This window comes from Neopsephotus bourkii, unplaced genomic scaffold, assembly GCF_033783945.1.
Source record: "Neopsephotus bourkii isolate Nb327-2 ecotype Australia unplaced genomic scaffold, CSIRO-AGI_Nbou_v1 NB_756, whole genome shotgun sequence".
Classification (NCBI taxonomy): Eukaryota; Metazoa; Chordata; class Aves; order Psittaciformes; family Psittacidae; genus Neopsephotus; species Neopsephotus bourkii.
The window spans coordinates 3,003,064-3,021,477 of NW_026901254.1; the positions used below are offsets into that span (position 1 = coordinate 3,003,064).

At 36.0% G+C, this 18,414-nt stretch overlaps 1 protein-coding gene across 2 annotated transcripts in view; it reads left to right on the top strand.

The window, feature by feature from the left end:
- The window catches only part of CSMD1 (CUB and Sushi multiple domains 1), a 1,128,271-nt gene that overhangs the window by 904,198 nt on the left and 205,659 nt on the right, over window positions 1-18,414 (top strand). For both annotated transcript variants that reach the window (XM_061354960.1, XM_061354961.1), the window contains exon 24: window positions 17,577-17,768. In XM_061354960.1, coding sequence (XP_061210944.1) covers window positions 17,577-17,768 — 192 coding nt within the window. The remainder of the gene's footprint in view (window positions 1-17,576; window positions 17,769-18,414) is intronic.

Here is an 18,414-nt window from a genome sequence, read left to right on the forward strand (position 1 = left end):
TTATTTCCAGCGTGCATAAAGAGATGTTTTGTCCAGGTTTCAAGGAATCTCCAAGTTCCCTTTGCCTTCATTTTTATTGCCTTTTACATCAGTTTCCATAAGCTCCTGTTGAGTCCTTTAGAGCAGAGCGCCATACCATACTGTGGCACAGAAATGAAATCATATGTTTTTTCGAGTACATCTGCTGGTTTCCCTTTGGATTGGAGCCAGCTGTGGAATATGCAGAAATCATTCACTTGCCCTTACGTGTTTCTGTTGTGTCTGGTAAATTTGAAATTTTGTCATCCTACCTTTAGCATTTTTCTTTTTTCTTAGAGAAGCATAAAAGAAGGGAAGGTTTTTCTGCCTAGATAAAATGTGTTGAAGTGATTCATTTATTTGGTTTTTAAAATCTAGATATTATATATGCTTTCATTTTGGTTCAGAATCCAGAAAGAACCACTAAGCGAAATCTACTCTGATTTGCCAGTAGAAACTGTAGATTGTTTTTCCTTTGAAAAAAGGAACAAAACTTTTTTTAAAATAATCTTACTTTAAAGGCACTGATTTCAAGGGACTTAAATCAGTCCCTTTCAAAACCTGCAACAGAGATCATTATCATTTAAAGGTAGGATTTTATGTAAAGATAGAATTATGTGTAATTTCTGCATCCAATAGCTTAGTTTTGTTATACTTCAGTTTGCAATTCTAGTAAGATTTGGTCTCCCAAATATTTCTGTGTAAGTTAATATATGAAAATTCAAGTCTTGGGAATTTTTTTCTTGGCTGTTTGTTTCGTTTTGAATATGTTTTCTATTCTTCCAAGTATTTTCACACTCTCTGAAGTGTGTAAACAGTCTTCTAATAGTAATCTGAATAATACTGTGTACAGATGCGAAACTCACTTTCCTATTTCTTTGTAACGTTTTACTCACATGAGACAGTCCCCATTTGTAAATAGCATGTAATTCCTCACTTTGCACATGTGTTTTCAGGAATCCGAATTAAAAATAATGCATTTTAAGATGGTGTTTTCTATCACCTGTAAAAAGATAACTTACTCTGTGTAATTTCCAACACTTCAGTTTGGGACTTTTCACCATTTATAAATTTATTCAAGGAGAAGATGCATTCTTTTGGAATGATTTCAAAATTGTTGCAGTGCTGACTCCCATTAATTTTCTGGAGGAGTCCAATCCAATCAATATTTTATAGATTAAATACAGTAGAAATTTATACTCTACTTGACTGGATTTTTTTGGTGCATTCCCATTTTGCACTTGGTAAATAAATGAAACATAAAATCAATCAAAGAATCATAAAGTAGTTTGGGTTGAAATGGACCTTAAAGATTGTCTTGTTCCAACCCTTCTGCCATGGGCCAAGACACTTTCCACCAGACCAGATTGCTCAAAGCCCCATCCAACCTGGGCTTGAACACTTCCAGGGGTGGGGCAGCCACAGCTTCTCCGGTTAACTTTTTTCCAGTGAAGAATTCCTTATATCTAATCTAAATCTACACTCTTTAAAGTTATTTCCCCATGTCCTATTGCTGCATGCCCTTGTAAAAAGATAATTATCTGTCGTGGTTTAACCCAACCAAACAGCTTGTTAACTCACTCCCAGTGAGTGGTGCCAGGCTGGAAGCAATTGAGGCCCACGTTAGTCCGCCCCCCCCCCCCTTCCCCAGGGGTTGCCGCCCCCTTTTCCCGCTCCCAGAGGGGTGGGGAGGAGAATCGAAGGAATGCAACTCCCATGGGCTGAGATAAGAACAGTCTAGCAACTAATGTACAACACAAATCACTACTGCTACCACCAGTAATAGTAATGATAAAGGAAATAACAAGGGAAGAGAATACAACACCCCATCACCAGGCAACCGATAACTTGCTCCCCCTAGCCCGACCAAGCACGGACCGATACCTCCTCCAACCCTGCAGTCCACTCTCTAGCCCCTTTAGGGTACCTCCCAGTTCCCCCCTGGGCATGACGTGCTGTGGTATGGAATACCTCTTTGGTCAGTTTGGGTCAGGTGTCCTGTCTCTGCTTCCTCCCGGCCTTCCCTCCTCCCTGGCAGAGCATGAGACTCACAAAGTCCTTGGCCAAACCAAAACATCATTTTTATCAGCTTTGTTCCCAGCCCGAAAGTCAAAACACAGCACTGCACCAGCTACCAAGAAGGAGAAAAAATGACTGCTGCTGCTAAACCCAGGACATTATCCAACTGGTTTAATCAAGCTGTTGTTTACAGCTGGAAATAACTTCCCTGAAAGATTACTCTGCAGTTCGTTCACTTTTAAGATCAAAATGGAATGCCAGATACTTTAAAATTACTAAAACAAAGACAACAATAAAAATAGTTAAATTGTGCTTTCACTGAGGGAAATGAGAAATAAGTACGCTGCTGTGGGAAAATCACTCGGGATGAGGTGGGGGAGGAAATAGAGAAAATTGGGGTATAACTGAAGTAGTATTATATAAACTTTTTTAGGGTAAAATACAGTTGCCACTTTCAGGATGGTTGGCACGCACAGAATCTATTCCATCATGGTTCCCTAGGCAACAGACCCTGCTATCCTAGAGGAGCAATGGAAGGTGAAGCGTAGTGAAGACACTGTGGCCAGGCTCTGTTGTACTCCCTGCAGGGCTGGAAACTCAAGTACCATACAGCTGCTAAGCCATACAGCAGCGATCAAATGGGAAATACAGGAGATGTCTGTTGCTGAGCCAACAGCTGTGGCAAAATCACTTTCCTTAGGTGAACCTGGCTCATTATAATACACACACCTCTATCCAAAGCTACCCATCTCCAAGGTACGACCACACCTCACTGACCATGCACTTTATATTTTTAACTGGCTATATCTTTAAATGAGAAGTGAATTTTGCACCAATCAGTAATAAAAGAATTAATGACTATAGTCACTCAAGCTCCACCGGAGATTAAAGAAAAGTATAAAAGTGAATGAGAGAGCGGAGGAGACAGGGAAGAGTCCATCGTAACTTCTGGGATCAGTCAATGGGCTGAACCTGTCTTCTCCCTCACAGTGGCTGCCTATTGCATAAGAACATATGTGCGCTAAATAACTAACGGTAGCTGTTATTAGTGATTATTGTCTGGTTGTGTATTGCTTCAAGTTTATTTTTACTAACAATACCTATCACTGGCAATCATGAACCTTAAGTTGACATGATCACAGTATCACAGTATGTTAGAGATTGGAAGGGACCTCAAAAGATCATCTAGTCCAATTCCCCTGAAGGAGCAGGAACACCTAGATAAGGTTACACAGGAACATGTCCAGGCGGGTTTTGAATGTCTCCAGAGAAGGAGACTCCACAACCTCCCTGGGCAGCCTGTTCCAGTGTTCTGTCACCCTCACTGAGAAGAAGTTTCTTCTCAAGTTTAAGTGGAACCTCTTGTGTTCCAGTTTGTACCCATTGCCCCTTGTCCTGTCATTGTTTGCCACTGAGAAGAGCCTGGCTCTATCCTCGTGACACTCCCCCTTTATATATTTATATATGATAATAATGAGTGTAATCCCGTAAACTGTTAGTCTTTCGTGAGTGCTAGCAACTGCCGTCAGCAGGTAACATAAAGTGAGAAGACCTGTTGAGGGGTCTCCCTTATGCTGTTGGCACATTTCCCTGAACAAGTCAGCTGAATCACTGTCCAACCCAGCAGGACTGTTCAGTAAAGGGTCCCTATAAGGGAATGCTGACAGACTGGTCAGGCACAGGAGTCTTGGCTTTCTTGGGATGCTGATAAACAGACCAAACACTAGGGGTTGAGAAAATCTCCCCCTTTCATATGATAGCTGGAGTGAATGCAATTGAGTAATTAATATCATAAGACTGTTAGAAAGAACTAGGAGAAGTAATGGTGTAGTAAGTCTAGTGGTAAATCAGTTCTAGTTATTCCCTATCCGGTTGCTGAGTTCTTGCTGCCCACAAGGGATACATCAACTGCCCTTAGTTGTTGGTCTCTGTAGTACTTTTCTTCCCATTGAAGGTATTGAAATTAAGATTAGTGCAGCTTTGATATTTGAATTTTAGAGCTATTGCAATGCGACTAACTTAAAAACGTACTGTTTCCATTCTGTGCAGCTACCTTTTCATCTTTTGTAACATTGCATTCTGTGGATAAAGTTAAATTTACAAGTACAACAGAAGAAGGTAATGATCCATAAGAAAAAAGCTGTGGAAACTTTGTGTATTCAGAATCTGATTACTGACATAATTAACTAGAATTCTATAAACTCAGCATCTGAGTTGCTTGTATAAATTGCAGAAATTAGTATGTAAACAGATATTAAAAAGAAATCTTTGAAAGATTCAAGTTCTAATGAAATCTGCTGTGCAGGAAATTGCTTCAGAGTGAGAACAATGCTGAATGGAAGCTAGAAATTATAGTAATTTTATTATTTGATCTGTAAATACAAGTTGTTTTCAAGGAAATTGATTTAGGACGAGTAGGGGTTTTTTTTACTAGAAAGGATCATGAGATCAATAGAGATCTGCATGTAAAACTGGAAGTTCATATACATATGTTGTAGCCACAACTGACTTGTGACACGGGTTTTGTTGTTGGTGGTGAGAAAGTGACAGTTTTTCTTTCTAATTATAGTTTTACAATTTGAGGGATTTCCCTACTGCCTCCAAGCCCAGTCATCCAATGAGAACTTTTCTCTCTTGGAAACCTCTTGGCTTTTTTTGGGGAAGAGAAGATGTAGCCGTAGGCACTGTGCTTTGTGCTGTCATGTCAGTAATATTTAATGTTAAATTGACATTCAAATTAAAATGAAATCTTATTGATGCCACACAGTGACAGGCAGTAAGGCAAAACACAGCTGTCTAGTAAAAGTAACAGGCTGCAACTTTAAATAAGGAATACGGCAGTACAGCTTCTGAATAACAAACAGAATCCCTGCAGTGTCTAACCACTTCCCTATTGCACTCCTGATACAAGAGGAATTTTAACCATGACTGTTTTCACTCATCTTATGGAGAGCTGAAGTTACTCTTACTTGTGTCAGAAGTGCTTCCTTGCTACTGTTTGATCCTCATTCCTTGAACAGTCTTAACTTTTCTTTGTTATTGAAAAAAGCAAAAACAGTCCCTCCACATTTCATCAGACATGTCATATACAAATGTTTTGTGATGCTCCAAGTACTGCGTAATGATAACTCCTCCATGGTCTGTATGGAGTTGTACAGATCGCAGAGTACTCGGCACTGTATTGTACTTCCACAGTGATCCCTCTTAACTTCTCTGAAGATAACTTATACAGTAATTTTACTTGTGTCTCATTTGGTGCACGTAAATGTCAGTGCAAAAATTACTTTTCCATGTTTTTTGTTTGCCAGTAGCTGTGTCGTTGCAAGTTCCTTGCACTGGCAGTGGCCTCAGATAGCATGAAGTTGATCTCAGTTTTTATCCAGACATCCACTCTTTTAGGAGCAGATATCTAGCTCTCTGTGGCAATTTCATGGTTCCTCAGTCCCGTAGAGAATGTAATAGAAGCAAAAGTTTCACTTACCTGCAGAATAACCCTTGGAGTCCGTTGTAATGAGTAAGTGAAACAATCCATCCAGGAATACTGTTAGATAATATCTGTAGGAATGTGCCTGGCTGTACTGCACACTCAGCAGAATGTTCTGCCTCACAGTGGACTCCTGTGTGCTTCAGAAACATGCAGATTTAAATTTCTGAAGGCCTTTTACTTACCTATTCCTGATTTGCTGCTACGGGTTAAAAATTAAGTTTCCCTAAGATGTGAAATTAGATGTTTTCCTGCACTTCTGTGCTAAGATGGAAATGACGGCTGGAAAAATGGAGAGTGAATGTTAGGTCTTAATGTTAACTTGCACCAATTTTGAATCCATGACCGATTCTTTCACTGAAAGCAGAATTCTGCATGGCTATCATTTCTGCCAGAAAAGTGGGCAAGATTCAGGCCCTTGAGCTGTGCTCAGCTCCATAGAACTTGCATCAAATTCTGTCAAGTGTTGCTGAAAGAAATGAGGTTTAGGATTCTACAGAAATTTGGAAAGACATTTCTCAGACATAATACATTCATGTCTGGTTTGGCATTCAGAGTATTCTTGTATTGCTAAAGACTTGGTTCTAACTTTCCATTTAAGTTCTGTGTTATAAACATTCTCTACCCCTACACATTTCAAGGGATAGTGAAAATTAGTGCATGGAAGAATGTGAATGTGTATTAGCGTCATCTAAATTTATATAAATGGTGTAAACCTGGAAATTAATTGAGGAGAATCCTGAACTGAAAATTAATTTAGTTTATATCCTATTCTAAAGTAATTGAAAATGCTATGTCAGTGAAAACAATGTTTTGAAACTGCAAACTCAGTCAATTATTCCAGCACACAAACAAACTCAAATTTAGAAAAACAGCGGCTTTGCCTCAGGCTGTACAGTGTCAGTTGAGCAGAACAATCCAGTAATGAAAAGAAGCTCCTGCAATTTCCTTTCAGTAACTAACTGGTCTAAGAGATCTGTTGCAAACAGAACCTTCACGCACTGCAATAAAAATGTAAGAGAAAATTTAATGAAAATGAGCAAAAGTCAAAAAATCATTAATGAGTATGCATTAACCTATATGTATATATATTCACAGATCATTTTAAGAGCAGTACAGTTATATGATTAACCCCAAATTAATGTAATTTGCATTCCATGCATAGGAAAAACTATTCTAAAAGAAAGTCAAATTTGAAAAATTTCAAAATGAATGTTTTATAAATACCACAAGTAAGGATTATTTTATATTTTTTAAAAGGTGTAGTTCTATGGAGCTATTATAGACTTTGCAATTTTATGTATGTGTAGTTGAATTTATGCAGTTTCAGCTGGGATTTGTTCCAAAAGTTTGCCCATTTTCTCTGCTTTTCACAAAAAGACTCCTGTTTGTTAGCAGTGAATCATTTCCTCCTTTTTCATGTTTTACATGAGTAGACAGTAGTGTTACTGACAATTTCTTTTCACTGCTGTAAGTATCAGAAATTTCCCACGAGCAAAAAAAATCCTGTCTGAAAGCTTAGGACATTTGAACAGAGCTGCAGAACCTTATTGTTCTTTACCCCTGGCCTTCTCATCTACTTTGGCCTCATGTTGGATGAAAACACAGTTATTTTCAATTTAGGATTATTGGCTCAACCCTCTCTGTTTTGGGAAAGAGAAACTAGAACTAATAAGTAGGAGACAAGGGCAACAGTTGTCATAATTATCCAACTAATTATCTTCTTCATGAGCAGTTCTTTATGTCAGGCAGATAACCTGCACTTAGAAACCTAAGATGTTGGACTAATCTTCCTTATAAGCTCCTTCTTGCTGTTCAAATGTAAGATCTTGAAGTGCTTCATTGCTGATTTGCTAACTTAAATTTATGAAATTGTACACTGTAACAATCTAACTATAAAATCTGAGCAACACAAATCTAAAGATATGATTCTGTTCCATAATCTCATACTGTTGTACTAAAGTAAAATCTTATATATGGTTTGTGCTTTGTTTTAATGTTAGACATTTCAGGTCATTTGTGTATGCCCTTGAGATCAACGTTTGATCATAGCTTTCTCCTGACAGATTTTTTTTCATTTTTTGAAAAATGTTGAAATCTCATCTATTAAAACATTCATATAAAATAGATAACTATTTAACTATTTTTTAAATGTTGAATTTACATAGACTTTCTGAAAACTTGAATTTTAAGTAAAAAAAAAACAAAACAAAACACCATAATTTGTTTGTAAGGATTTTAATAGTTCAGATGCATTATAAGAGGGAATTGTTTACATTTGTACAGATCAAACTTGTTGCACTAGAATCTAGTAACTTTTTTAACTAAATATTATCAATAAACAGAGAAGAGATTTTTCAATCATCAGTTTTCTGTTTGTAATTATTTAAAAATGTAAGAAAGATGTCCAATCAAATTATTTCTTCAAAAGTGCATAATATTAAAATCACCCTGCTAAGCTATGTGCATGTGCTACATGAGCAGAATGCATGTAGAAAGCAGACTGTTTCGAAAATAAAGATGAATACTGTAAACCTGTTTGTTTCTATTCCTTCCCCTTCTGTAAATTTTCTATGCGGAGAAAGTTGCTTAAGACAGAAAGATGAAAGGTAGACAAGATTTATGTGTTTCTCATTATCAAAGCTGTTCACCACAATGTATGTAGAAGTTGGATTTCAAAAGTGCTGGGCATCGGTACCATTAGCCAGAATAACAGGTGCTGTGTTTGTTTCCCTGTCAGCGTGTGAAAGCATGAGCACAGCTGCGGATGGTGGGGATTTTTAGATTTCAGTCCTGTCTGTGCCATACTGTTTTTTATAAGCTTGTACAAGTCTTTTCCCAGGTTTCAATCCATCCTTTATGTTCATGCTGACTCTATTACTTAAGAGTGAGTATTCTAGAAAAGACTGTGAGGATATGAATACATTTGTAATCACTGAATTGTTTGGTAGGTGTTAAGCCAAAGTACCTTGCACTAAATAACACATGAAAAAAAGAAGTATGGTTTCATGGTACTGCTTTTTCTTTTCTTCCTGTCCCTTCCCTCCTCCTCTCTCTCCCCCACCCCCTACCCCCCCCTCCGAAAAAGAAAAAAAGAGCAGTGCTCATCTTGCAAGTAACCTATGGAATATTTTGAAGTATTGACTGTAGCCGTCCTTTCCTCACTGTTTCTAAGGGGGGCTTAGGGAGCATTCCTGAAGATAATCTCTCCACACACTATGTTAGGGTTCTTAAACTCACATGGAATCTCAGCTTTAACCCCTGCTTCTCTTATATTGAATATAAATGATAATAATTCATTTGCTTGCTGATTGCAAAGATTACTAGTATGGTTTCTATATATGCTCAGTAATCATCTTGATACAGGCACGTATATTTGCATACATATCTCTTGCAATTATTGGTAGATACAAACCAAACTGTATTTCAATAAAATACAAAAAACTCTCTTCTACTACCTGTTTCTATGTATTTATCCAGCTTCTTGATTATATTTTATTTTTTCCTTTTGTATATGTAGATGTTAAAGCTGAAAAGGGGTGAAAGGAAATTATAGGTAGGAGATACGGACACAGAGAATCTGTTTTCAAGTTGGCAGCCTTAAAACTTTTTGTAGCATACTGATTACAGAAGAAGATTACAGAAAATAATTCTTTTACATTTTATGCTCAAAAAACTTGTTACTGACAATATGTACACTATTTTACTTGTATTACATTTTCTTACATGTTGCTTATGTCAAGAAAAAAATGCTGAAACTCCTATCAGAAAATATTGTGCATTGATTGACTTGTCTTACTGGTATAGTCAAACATAAATTGCCACTAGATTGTGAAGCTTTTGAGAAATTGAAAGCGTACCTCTCAATTTCCATAGGATACAAAGCAGCAGGTATCATTACTTACTGTGAACTCATTCTGCTGTACAAGCATGTAGAAATATATGGGTTTATTTGAAAAATGTGTCTCCTTTGGCCTCTTTCAGATGATCTGTGTTAGAATGTAAAATATTCAATCACCAAGACATAAAAATATTTCAGCCTTCCTCAAGAAAACTTTACAGATCCTAGAGAAATGTCTGGAGCTGATTTTGTCCCAGTGCACAGTCTCTGCTCATTTGTCATCCTGGACTCTTTGAAAGTTCCTGCAAGTTTCTGATACTTCACTATATCCACATTATCCAAACACTTTTCTGTTTACAGAGTTTTCTGTCATTCTAATTAGGCAGAGATTTTGTAGTTGGTGCATTTTCCAGTGCATAATATAGACTTATTTTCTTTACAACTGTAGGTTTCAATAGCACATAAATGGTTCCAAGACAGAATGAAAATGCCAGCAACTCTCATTTAGAATTTAATTGATTTAATTAAATCGATTATGTTACAGATGTTTAAGATGCAACAACTGCAGAATGAGTATTTATTGACAATTACATGCATTTAGAAACACATTATAGACTCTGAACATTAGCTCAAGTACAATTTCATGTTTTTTAATTACTCTTTGGTAGTTCAAAAATAATTCTGTGTAAAACATAGATTATATTTATGAGTCTAAATTACTTTAGATTTAACTAACACTAACGGAGTTCTTGATGTTTCCAGTGTTTTTCACATTAACTTATTTTTTAATATTAAAATGCCTGTTAATATTTCCATGTATTCACTTCTTTTGGACTCATCCCAAAATATTTTACCGCACCATTTTTAGAAGCTAAAGATACATTATACATAATTTATGGGCTCTGTCTTCCATGGCAAGTAAAATGAAAAGACAGCATTACCTTTTGGCTGAGCAGGGCCCAGACAGTCTGTACGTGTGGTATAGAAAGTAATACAATTATGAGGGACTATTAAACACTCATTGGAGTCCCAGGGGGTGTGTTTTTAATCCTTTAGAGCTAAATATATGAGCTGCAAAATTTTCTTTACGTTGAGAATAATTAACCCCTCATGGCTTGGCTTGTAGCATTTTAATGGGTGGGGATTAGTGGTATTGTTTTAATAATATCTCCCCTTCTGTAAAAAAATAGTAATATTAGTATAAAATTCTGAGTATAAATGTACTCGTCTAAGCTGAGACCATTGATAGTGTTGACCAGTGTGCTGTATATTCCGTTTTCAGGACCTGTTCTTTAGATTAGATGTCTAAAGTTTTGCGAATATCCCAGCTCATATTTCTTTTCAAATGTCTTTACAGTTTTGTCTGGTAGGCTGTCTATTTAGAGTGCATACTATGGGCTACCAGAGTCCACAGAAGTTGCAACACATGTTTTTTTGAATTTATAAGAAGAAATTCCCTCTGTTGTTGTTGTTATTGTTGTTATTTTATTATTATTATTTATTATCATTATTATTATTTTAGAGTTTGGTGGCTATGGTGTTCCTTTACTTGGTGATTACAGTGTTCTGGGGTCATATCTGAGGCCAAGGTTCCAGGATAATTAAAAATTAATCTATGCAGCATCAGAACACCCAGTGGTGCAAATCTGACCTGAATCTGGCACGAATCCATGATTGGATTCCTGTAAAATTAACAAAAGCATACAGAGGGAAACTTATGAACATTTTGTGATTTATGCCAATTTTATATACGGCTTGACATAAAGTTAGAATGGCATCAACAAACAATAATTAATCCAACATAAAGTTTGTAAATAAAGTTAACCTGTCAAAACCTGTTGGACAAATGTGCACCATGGGACTGCAGTATTAAGGGCTGTGATGTTACATTTTTTTTACTGTCAGTTCAATTATTTTCTCTCTTTTAAAACTGTTTCTTCTGTCTCCATGGGTGAAGTTTTAATAGCCATGGTATACTTTGTGGAAAGCATGAACAAAGTTTACTAAACCAGAAAGAAAAGGAAGGAATAAAGCCCTGAAGCCCAATTTCCTGGTTCTTCATAGGGCACCTAAATTCTGGTCCCTAATAACAGCATGTTTTTATGTTCTACTAAGACAGATGTAATGTTAACATGACTCAGCATTCCTTCATATAGAAAGTAAAATTCAGATGAGTACTATATCTTGCTTTGTTGCTTTTGTCCACTTTCTAGACCAGGAATACATAACATTTTTATTCTCATACTCTTATAGAAATCTCAGTGTTGGACTCAAGCTTAGAGTTTCCAAATAAGAAAGTTAGAATAGGACCAAATACCTGATGTTTGGTAGTGCATACCTTTTAGATGGTTGCTTTTTGTGTGTGTCTGGCTTTAGGAGAATGATTATTTCAAAATACCTTTTGAGTACTTCCAAAAATAGGAGTTAGAAATTACTTATTTTACATTACTTATTTTTCATATAGCCATTGTATGTTTAAATTGAGTGTAAATACATGTAAATATATATATAGTAAGTAAACTGTCATCTTTGTTTCAAAATAGGTGAAGAGAACATTTGCAAATATCTCACACATTCTGTTAGAAGTACACTGTACCATATAAATCCATAAGAATTTCCCTCAGGGACACAAAATTATAACTTGCTTCTTCTACCTTCATATTGAAGACAGGTTTTGGAGGGTACAAACTTGAAGATGAACTGAAAAGTGTGATCCACGCACGCACTTGGCATACTCCCCGTCTAATGGACACAGTAGCTACTTTAGTTGCAGATAGTGTGGACATCATATCCTCAGCATTGTTTGCCCAGATTTGCTTCTGCTGTACTGCAGTACCTAGTAATGTAGAGAGAACCACAGTACCTATCGTAATCAAATTGAGTTGAAAGAAGTTGTAATTAATAGTCCACATACATTATAGACATGTCACTAATTTTTACTGTGACAACTGGTATTTCTACATTCCCGATTATGTCTATCAAATATGAGAGAGCAAATCATGTTGGATAAATAATGTCAGAAGGTGACAGCAAATCACTGGGGTGTATTCTGGCTGTTTTGGTTTTATTTTAACTGGCTTTTATCAATTCATTGTTCTGATAATCCTATATTGGAACTCAGGAGTAAGATAACTGACAGCAATTTGCCAGTACAATAATCTTTCTCAGTAGTGAGAATATTGGCAGAGTTTCTCTGACTGTTGGTTCATTTCAATGTCAAGTACACTTGACTACTGTGATTTTGTGGAGCTCATGACCTTATTTCCCTGCTGTGAAAGTTCACAGCTTCTGCTTTAACAGTGAATTTCTGTTGCAACATTTCAAAAATGAGATTTCACAACAATATGGTCTTTTATGACAAATTACACCAGATGCACAAGAGCATCCTTGAAAAAGGGAATAGAAAGTTGTATTTGTATTTTTTGTGTATGATATGCAGGGGAAAAAGTTGGATAAGAAGAGCTGGGATGGCAGCTGGCCTGCAAAGACTCAGGGCAAGATCCTGCTATATTTGTACACAATTAGCAACACCTACTTGCATGTGAAATACCCAAATTTATAATATTCCTACTGACAAACAGAGGTAGTCGTGCTGGTGGAAAAACATAGTGAATATGTGGCCACAAATTACGCAGTGTCATTCTTACATTTTTTGTAAAGTATTCAAAGTGGCATTTTAAAATTTTTCATAAAAGCCAGCAAATAGTTTCTTGGATGGCCTTGCCAGGAATATTCTATTTTTTTCAGATTAAAAAAGCAGTAATACTCTTTATTTTGTCATACTGAGTGTTCATACCGGATAGGTTTTTTTTCTAGGCATAATATTGTGCAAACAAACCTAAAAATTGTCACTAACACAGGACTTTTCCTGAATTAGCAAAAATTAGAAGAAATCAAAATCAATATTAATTTTCCAATGTGTATCTAAATAGTCTAAATAAAACAGCAAATACTGAAGTTTTTAAAATCTCAAGGATATTTAAATTTAGGGTTTATATTTTTGCTTCCTGTTAAATTTTTTTTTTCTTTTTCTGTATTGTGTTTCAAATAGGAAATCGAATTCTTGTACCCAAGACAGTGAGTGGTTATGTTCTCCACAATCAGCTTATCTAACACTTTACCCCAAATAAATATTTGATTAGAGTTTAAAATATACTGACAGAAAAATTTAACTCATCTACTGATATTAATGCTCCCACAGAGCATCAAAAATAAGATTTAAAGAAGCACTATATTTCTGTAAGGGACTTTATGTCCTCTGACACCTGTGCAGGCTGAGAAATTCCTGTATGTGCTGCTGCATATTCAGACATGTTCTCTTTACCAAAGCTGTTTTCTTTTACTCATAATTTGCAGAGGTATTTTGTTGTTTACAGATACAGAATTACAGTTCAGCAAAAGAGTATGAGACTCTTTCAAAAGCAGGCAGTTCCCCTTGAGACAGTGCTGTTGACAAGTGAAAAAGTCTTTCCACATTTGGAAAATGATGGCTGAAAAACTGTAAAAGTATGTTAGATTTACCGAAACTTCGTCTACATTTGTAATATTTGTTAAAAAAAAACTAAACAGGCAAAATCATTAAATTTCATATGATTGATGTAGACCATTCTGAGGTAGAGGAGGAGAAGAACCAAAAAATAATTAAGTAATTTATTATCTTGTTATTGAAACATTAATTGAATTTTATGGTTTTTACACAACTTCCAGTCAAACATTATTTGTTTATTGATTGATTGATTTCTTACTAGTATATTATTTCTTTATGAACATGCACCTACACAAAATTTTGTAATAAAAATCAGTATATTTTAACATGGTTGCTATGATATAGACATGCATGTATTTAGCAATATACGTAATTTGAAAACCATGTTAGTCAAAATAATGCCAAAGATTAGTAAATCATTTTACAGGTTGTTTATTTCGAACTTACACAAAACCCAGCAATTTTTATGCTTTTTGGTTTTGTTTTTTTTTTTTTTAATATAAATGCCAGATCTCAATCTACATTTTTGATAAATTTCTGTCTTCAGAAAATTTGGGTTAAAAATGAAGTCTTTCTGTAAGAGCCTAAGCAAGTTATTTTCTTAATGAGTAATATAATGATTTTTTATTAATTTATTCTCTTTTTAGCAGATTATGTTTATTTCAATTATAGTATTCTAATGTAGCAGTAAAGTGAATTTCAACCTGTGATCTGTGGGGCCTCATGGATTTCTGTCATAGTCTGCAAATGCAATCATGAACAACAAGTTTATATTCAACAAGATAGACTTTTATAGTAGTTTAGCTCACTTTGGAGATTTTGTAGCAGTCTTCAGCGGAAAGGAGTTGGAAAACCTCTATGTCAGTGGATACTCAAAGGTATATGTGGCTTACAGTAATGATGTGAACTATTAATAAGCTAAAGGAAAAAAAAACAAGTCTTTTGTGCTACTCTGCTACTTCAAAGCAAGAACAGAGAAGGTGTGAAAAGGCTATAGCAGGCTTCTGTGAAAGTTCTAATGCTTGTGGTAGGATCTCTTTAACTCTTCACATCAGTGAGGTTTCTTTAGTAGGGATTATTATTACAGATCAAGAGAAAATGTAATAGTGTATCTGACATGTATACTGTGTAAACAGATTGTACACACTGAAGGTGGTTTTGCACCATTCAGGAAGCCCTTATTCTGATGAATGAGATCTAGTGCCTTTCATAGACACATTATCCTATAGAAGAAGCAGTACAAAAAGGAGAAAAAAGATTCTCTGACATTGCATCATATATACTTATACACTTCTGCAAAACTGAATGCTAAGTGGAATACATGAAGCAAGTCAGAACAGTAACTTTATCTCGGTCTTGTACTCTTCTGTAGTGAAGATGTCTATATAGCAGACTAGAAGGGCTTGTTTTTCCAAAGTTTGTTTCATTGCACCCAAATTTGCCGGTCTTATAAAAGATACTACTGCTCCCTAGCAACCTTTTCTTCTTTATGTGGTGATAGGTAGTAGAGAATCAATTTTTTGTGGTAGCTTTCTGACTATATATCACTGTTATGGAAAGTTTATCTTACCGTAAACAATCAGATTTGTCTGTCATTCACATGCTGCTGCCAATGGTAACCAAATGTTGCACCTGCTAATAGATGGGAAAGTATACCCAGGTGGCACAGAAATAGTGTTAGGTTGGCTCATGCCATCAAATTAGCATTAAAATATCACATTAACTATCAAACAACTTACTTTTTTGGGGTTTAAAATAAATGTCTTTGTAAGTTTAATAGGAGATTAAAATAATGACATACAGCTATTCTTTGTGAGGCTCAGCTCATCTGAATGACCTGATCACCTTTGCTCTTTTTGCACTGAATGAAGAAAAATAGACAATTTTTTAATTCCACAGATCATCCAATCTATTTTACATATCTACTTTAGGCTGAGATTAATCATACCCCATAAGTTACTGTTAACTCTAAAAGACTACTGGTTTAGTATAATTGATCCTGAGAGCTAGTTAAAATGAATGCTACCCCGTTTTTCTGGAAATGGTGTTCGTTTGTTTCTGTTTTGGGTCAGCAAAGGGAAGCTGCAGTGTTGTGCAAATACTCACATGGAAACAATCTTTTACAAAAGAATAATGATAAATCCCTATAATAGATTTCTACTGGGTGTGATTATAGGTACTTGTGACACATAGGTTACACAATAGACTTAATGTTGTCAGGGCATGAGTGTGAGCATGGGAAAGTGGTTGTCTAGATTGCTGAAATGTTAGGGTAAATGCTAGCGTGCTCCTAGCTTTGGTTGTATAGAGTCTCCCAAACAATCTCAGGTGTGACATAGTATACGGTGTGAGCTAAATTCCCTTGAAGTAGCTTGCAGACAGGCATGCTGTTTTGAAGGGCAATTGAAGTGCATGGCTGTAGTGAGAGCATTCTTATAGGTCCTGGGGCTTGATCTTTTTTAAGGTACTAGCACAGATAGAGATGCAGTGTCTATATGGTGGAATGACAGTCTTTTTTTTGTGTGTGTGTGTGTTTGTGGGGAAGATGCATTCCTTTTCACTAAGTCTAGATACTTCATAACTTGGTATCTGATTCTCCCCTAATTAGTGAAGGACCCCATAGAGTCATAGAACGGTTTGGGTTGGAAGGGACCTTAAAGGTTATCTAGTTCCAACCCCCTTGCCATGGATAGGGACACCGTAAACTAGACCAGGCTGCTCAAAGCCCCATCCAGCCTTCCAACCTTGCCTTGAACACTGCCAGGAATGGGACATCCACAGCTTCTCTGGGCAGCCTCATGTAGAGAATGAGCTGAAAATAGCAAACTGAAGGGAAGACCAGCCACCTGATTCAGAACTACTTAATGAAGCTGTTCAGTAAAATAAGGACAGCAAAATGGAATCCGTTTGTAGAGTCAGAATTACTTTTTTGGGGTGGGAACATGACAGCAATAAAGGAAGAATCCACAAAGAAGAATCTGGACTTGAGAAAGATGAATTTGGAACCACTTTTTTTATTGCTCCAAGAACTGGATCTCAAGCCAAAAGGAGTGCATATTTACATTTTAGCGATGTTATATAGAAAAAATGCAGAGAGGAAAGGGTAAAATGTGGAAGGAGTTTTAACTGCTCAGGCTAGAACTGCTCTTCGCAGGGAGCAGAGGGGATACTGTTTACCCCATTCAGCATGTTAATAGGCTAAAAAGGGCAATGCTAATAGAAAATGAGTGTAGGAGTATTTATTCATTTCAGCAGAAAAGAAACTGAAGCCATGTTATCTGGACAATAAGATGGATGAAATAATGTTTGCATTTTATTTCCTGAGTTACCACATGGTCTGTTGAGTTCAATATGGAGACTGGGTGAGGAAGTGAAGCTCGCACTTAGTGGCAAATACAGGGTCAAGAGTTCCTTTCTCTGAATAAAAAAGAATGGAAGACTAGAAGTTTTACAAATTAATAAATTGCTCCCTAATATCGTTTAGAATAGCATAGATAATATGCTTTATTCAATAAACTAATGCCATAATCAAGTACAATGAATAATTAGCACTTGGTGTTTCCATTTCTGATTTACCCAAATTGTATTTAATTTATCTATGGTCACTGTGAATACATCTGATCAAAATGAATCATGGGAATATAATTTTCATCAAGATCAGATTCATTGGCGTTTAATTTGACATTTTATGTATCTGTGCCTTTTTTTCTTCTTATTTCTGTTTGCAGGTTTTGACCTAGTGAAGTGTGAAGATCCTGGCATACCAAATTATGGCTACAAGATCCGAGATGAAGGACATTTTATAGACACTGTCATTTTATACAGCTGTAATCCTGGCTATACAATGCATGGTAGTAGCATTATGACCTGCTTAAGTGGAGATCGAAGAGTTTGGGACAAACCTTTGCCTACTTGCATAGGTAATATGGGTTGTGGCAATGAAAGATTTTGGTCTGGTATTTCAAGAAAGAAAAACAACAAATACTCTGTCTTTCTATACTTCATGCTATGATAATGGTGTAAATATATTTTAAATAAAGATTTAATGTGAAAATCCTAGTATAACTTCTGTGAAACAGATGGCTGACCATTAATGGCTACAAAATGCAAGGAAACACATCTTTCCACAGGGCAGTTTGATGCAAGACTACTGCTTTGGTTCTGATGATATCCTGGATCATTGAGTCTGATATGCTATTACAGGCAGTGGTATTCTCAAACAGTTCACAAGCTAAGCAAACCCCATGACAAAGCAACTTAAGATTTTTTATTATTTTTTTTTATCTTACCTGTTTTCATAAGAAATAACTGATTTCTAATTTTCATCCCACACCAGTGGATTTTTTAATCTGTGTGCTCTTGAGCCACTGTGGGCATGATAGGATACCGCATTTGTCAGTCTTGAGGTACACCTTTTCTCTAAATATCCCACGTCTTCAAGTACCTAAAACTGTTTCATTACTGACTAACATAAATGTGACATAGAGAACTAGGTGAGGAGGGTAAAATAACTGCACATCAATATAGCTATTTCCTATTGTACCTTTGCAAGGCAGTTTCTCTCCT